The sequence below is a fragment of the Sinocyclocheilus anshuiensis genome, unplaced genomic scaffold, assembly GCF_001515605.1.
Source record: "Sinocyclocheilus anshuiensis isolate Anshui unplaced genomic scaffold, SAMN03320099.WGS_v1.1 scaffold283, whole genome shotgun sequence".
Lineage (NCBI taxonomy): Eukaryota > Metazoa > Chordata > Actinopteri > Cypriniformes > Cyprinidae > Sinocyclocheilus > Sinocyclocheilus anshuiensis.
In genome coordinates, this window is record NW_015549605.1 from 6053011 (window position 1) to 6057826 (window position 4816).

Here is a 4816-nt window from a genome sequence, read left to right on the forward strand (position 1 = left end):
ACACACACACACACACACACACACACACACACACACCCACACACACACACACGTGAAAGATACCGACAATCATTCATTTCCTCAGATTTGGCAAATGATCTTGATTTTTACACTTATTTCATTTGTTTCTAAACCTACTAAGTGTTGTTTTGTACATGTGAACGTTCCTATAGTTGCACACTCTCTCAAAAAGGTAGAAAATAACATGATGATAATGCAACTCGAGCATACGATAAACTTTACAATAGAAGCTTTACATAAACCGGCTGTCTAGATCAGTCCGCCAGCTCCACACACCATAAACAGATTTGTGTTTTGTTTGGAAACCCTTCTGAACATTGGAGCGCGTGCAGACGAGCGATACAATCACATTTGCCGCTAAGAGTAAGACACACGTTTGCAGCACCGCAAACATCCTCCAGCTCCTTCTGAAAGCACGCGAGGACCTGAAGCTCGTGAATAGAATGTTTCTATTATCCACCTTTACAACACTGATGTGAAATACTCAAAGAAAACAGGCCTACAGTGAAGAACGTCTCGCACACATCTCATAGTGTTAACAATACATTAGTGTTTGACAGGGATGCACTGATTCAGTTTATCTGATACATGTGTTTATTATGGCCAATATTATGAATATACACTGTAAAAAAAGATTGTTTGAAGTTGTAAAAGAAAGAATATTGGAGTATGTTTAACAAGCAAATACTATTTTAGGCTCTCTACTAAAATGTCATGTTTAATTCAAAGTGTTACTTGCCATTTCTTTGTAATCAGTTCTGAAATTTACAGATTTTCTGAGTGAAAACTATTTTCTTGTTTCTATGCCAAGATTATATATATATATATATATATATTAGTTTATACACCAGTTTTTTCAGAGTAGTTTTTTGTCTGTTAAACAAATTGTAAGAAAAAAAATATATATTTTTTTCTTGATAAAGATGCTTGTTGTAAGATTTTATATTTAAAGAAACTTTTATTTCTACACCATTCTTTTCAGTGTTTTTTTTTAATGACAAGCAACCTCAAATTTAAGTATTATGCTTTTCATGTAAAATTCGATTTCTTTCATGTGTAATAACACTATAGTTTAGTATATTTGCAACCTGTTATAGAAAAATATTTTTTAAACAGTGTAGGCTATTTATTTATTTATTTATTACATTTTATTTTAAGAAATCTGTTTAAGTTGGGGAAAAAACAAGCCCTGATTTTATCCACTTGCAGTACAGGCTTGATAATATTGTCCATTACCGATATAGTCACAGATACACAGTGCATCATTAATATTTCTACACCTGAAACCCTTTTAAACCACCTGTAGCACCAAACGCTCATCAAATCTCAGGGTTTCTTAGCGACTGAGAGGCGTGCGAAAGAAAAGAGCTGCTCTGAGACTCACTGGCATTGACCTTGGCGTGTGTTCGGTCGACAGACGCGAGCGTACGGCTGAAAACGCTCCTCTGGGATCACGCTAGCAGAGCAGAAGGCCTGTGGAGGGAGAGCGAGCGTTTAAAGTGACGGCAGTGTACCATGTGATTCTAGAATACCGTAGTGAGCATCTTTTATTGCTCTCAAGTGCAAAATTAGTGACTTACATCGACGCAGTAACCACAAGAATCTCGAACACTTCCATATTTGTGAAATAGAGAGTAAAACATCACAGCATTGGTGAATGAGGTCTGCTAAACCGTCGTAGTGTTTCCTCATCTGTACCTGTTTGACTTGACCATTTCAGACCTGCGTTTTCCCGCCACAGATGGCATGTGTTGAGCCAAAGAATGCAGATCAGTGCACTTGTAAAGTACAAAATAATATAGTACATATTCTTTATATATATATATATATATAGATATATATATATATATATATATATATATGAGCGAATCTCACAAAACGTGTCCCTTCTAGGTCATATTTCACTCTAAATCAAAAAAAATGATGAACATATATTTTGCATAACAAAACTGAAGCTTCTTAGTGTTTGAAAAACTTAAGATTGTAAAATAGTTTTTGAAGAAATCTCTTCTGCTCACCAAGGCTGCATTTAATTGATAAAAAATACAGTAAAAACAGTAATATTGTGACATATTACTATTTGAAATAACTGTTTACTATGTGATTATATGTTAAAAAGTATTTTATTTCTGTGATCAAAGCTGAATTTTCAGCATCATTACTCCAGTCTTCAGTGTCACATGATCTTCAGAAATCATTCTAATATGCTGATTTGCTGCTCAAGAAACATTTCTGATTATTATCAATGTTGAAAACAGTTGTGCTGCCCAATATTTTTGTAGAAACTGACATACTTCCGTTCAAAAGTTTGGAGTGAGTAAAAAATCATAATAATAATAATAATAATGCTTTTATTTAGCAATGATGCATTAAATTGAATAAAATTTAATAATGTTAGAAAAAATATATATTTCAAATAAATGCTGTTCTTTTGAACTTTCTATTCATTAAAGAATTGTGATAAATCAAATGTATCATGGTTTCCACAAAAATATTAAGCAACTAAAACATTGATAATAATATGAACTATTACTAATAACTGAGCACCAGTATTGACTGATAATAATTGAGCAGCAAATCAGCATATTAGAATGATTTCTGAAGATCATGTGACACTGAAGACTGGAGTAATGATGCTGAAAATTCAGCTTTGATCACAGAAATAAAATACTTTTTAACATATAATCACATAGTAAACAGTTATTTCAAATAGTAATAATATGTCACAATATTACTGCTTTTACTGTATTTTTTTTAAATTGCAATAATATTTCACATTTTTCCCTCTATTTTTGTTCAAATAAATGCAGCTTTGGTGAGACTGGTGAAAAATTGTAATTATTTTGAGTTTGCATGTATAAAACAGGCTTAATTTGGAATATAATGATTTATGTGTTTATATTCAGTAGTGAAATGTGACCTAGACGTGTTTTGGAGAGATAAACATTGGGTCACATGGGCAGGTCAGTACTGTTGTGTCGTGTTTTCCTGGATGTGCCGTCGTCCCGCGGCTGTGCTTTCTGCAGGCTGGACATGGCGGCGGTGCGCTCGATGTCGATGACGGCGTACAGCTCCGTCCGGCGTGTGGGGGTGGGCGGCAGGGGCGTGGTGGGCGTTTTGGGGGTGTGCGGCCCGCTGGAGTCCGACATTTTGTCCATCTCCACCTCGATGTAGTTGAGCTGGCCGAGCCTGCGGAAGTCGAAGTTGAATACGGTGGGCTGAGTGCTGTGGAGTTTGTGTGCGCTGAGTGGCACCGTGACGTTCTCCGTGTTCACGTAGTTGTGATCGAGGGAGTGGAAGCCGTTCAGAGACGGAGATTTGAGTTCCTCCTCGTCCTCCGCCTCGCTGTTGGGTTTGCGGGTCTCCCAAACGGGCGGCAGCACCGGCAGGTTCTCGTAGTTGAGCAGCACAGTCCGCCGCTGGGCTGAGTTGTTAGCGTTGTGGGCGTCTGGGAGTGGAACGGGAGGTCTGTTGCGTCTCGCTCCGGTTCCACCGTTATAAATTATAATTGATAGTATTTTATTATATCATATTAGTTATATCATATCATATAACTAATGTAGTTAAGTGTTAGCGTGTGTGTTGCGTACCGTCTCGTCGTTGAGCAGCAGTGGGTGTGTGGACTCCTCCCCTACTGACGGTAAGCGACCCGTGTCGCAGTCCGTGCCGCCGTTTACAGTTTTTGCGGGAGAAGCGGCGTCAGTACTTGGGCCCACCGCTCCCGTGTCCTGCTCGCCCAGCTCTTGCGGTCTCTCCTGGAGCAGTCTCTGGATAGGCGTGGGGCCTAAAACAAACTTCACAGCCTCCAGCTCCAGAAGCACGCGTGGCTCCAGCTCATTGGGCGATGCTGGGGCTGCGCTCTCTGGATTGGACGTCCGGAGCTCGAGAGGGGCATGGCCACAGCCGCGAGAGCGCCGCTCCTCTTGTAGACCCGTCGTGTTGACGTAAGTGTGCACCTGCACAGACATCGGTCATCAGAAACAGAAAAAGATAAACTAGAGTTTTATGGTTTCTTATGAAATATGAGCAGCACTTGTCTGCACGAAATTTGCTGCCAAAACGGCATAAAAGTATCCATTTAAAAAGGACACAATAAAATATATAATACTTCAATCAATCAATCAATCAATCAATAATAAATCCATATTATACTTAATACTTAAAATATAAAAAATACTTTACTACTGAAATACAAAAACAACCTAATACTTAATATAATACATATATAAAACATACAATCATTTATTTATTTAAATATTATTTAATATTATAAAATATAAAACAATAACAATTATATTATTAGTTTTATATCTTTTAAATTCATGTGTGAATTTATAAAATTATATATATATATATATATAGAAAGAGAATGTGTCTATATATATTATATTGATAATGTTTTATATCTTTATTTTTAAATATGAATATAAATATTTGAATATTTATTAGTACTGTCACGTGATTAATCGCATCCAAAATAAAAGTTTTTGTTCACATATGTGTGTACTGTGTATATGAGTGCTGCCCACTGAAGGGTGACGGCTGGACGGCCGCGAGGAGGCGTCGCCGAATGACGGGTAGCGACCGATCCCATTGGCTACCGTCGGGACGGAGTAACCAGGAGCTGCAGAGAGAGCAGTGGAGGGGTCAGTGAGAGCCTCCAGTCTGAGCGTGAGCACTGGAGTGTGTGTGTGTGTGTATGTGTGTGTGTGTGTGTGTGTGTGTTCTTACTGGTGGGAGTGTGAGGCATCACTGGAAGCTCGGGCTCCAGCACCGGCTCCTCCACCACAATGAT

At 38.2% G+C, this 4816-nt stretch overlaps 1 protein-coding gene across 1 annotated transcript in view; it reads right to left on the reverse strand.

Annotated features, from left to right (window-relative positions):
- Nucleotides 1–2813: 2813 nt before the first annotated feature.
- frs2a (fibroblast growth factor receptor substrate 2a) overlaps nt 2814–4816 on the reverse strand; it is a 5754-nt gene continuing 3751 nt past the window's right edge. The window contains exons 5-8 of the mRNA XM_016447712.1: nt 4517–4645; nt 4457–4472; nt 3635–3981; nt 2814–3520 (exon numbers count right to left, since the gene is read on the reverse strand). Coding sequence (XP_016303198.1) covers nt 2973–3520; nt 3635–3981; nt 4457–4472; nt 4517–4645 — 1040 coding nt within the window. The 3' untranslated portion in view covers nt 2814–2972. The remainder of the gene's footprint in view (nt 3521–3634; nt 3982–4456; nt 4473–4516; nt 4646–4816) is intronic.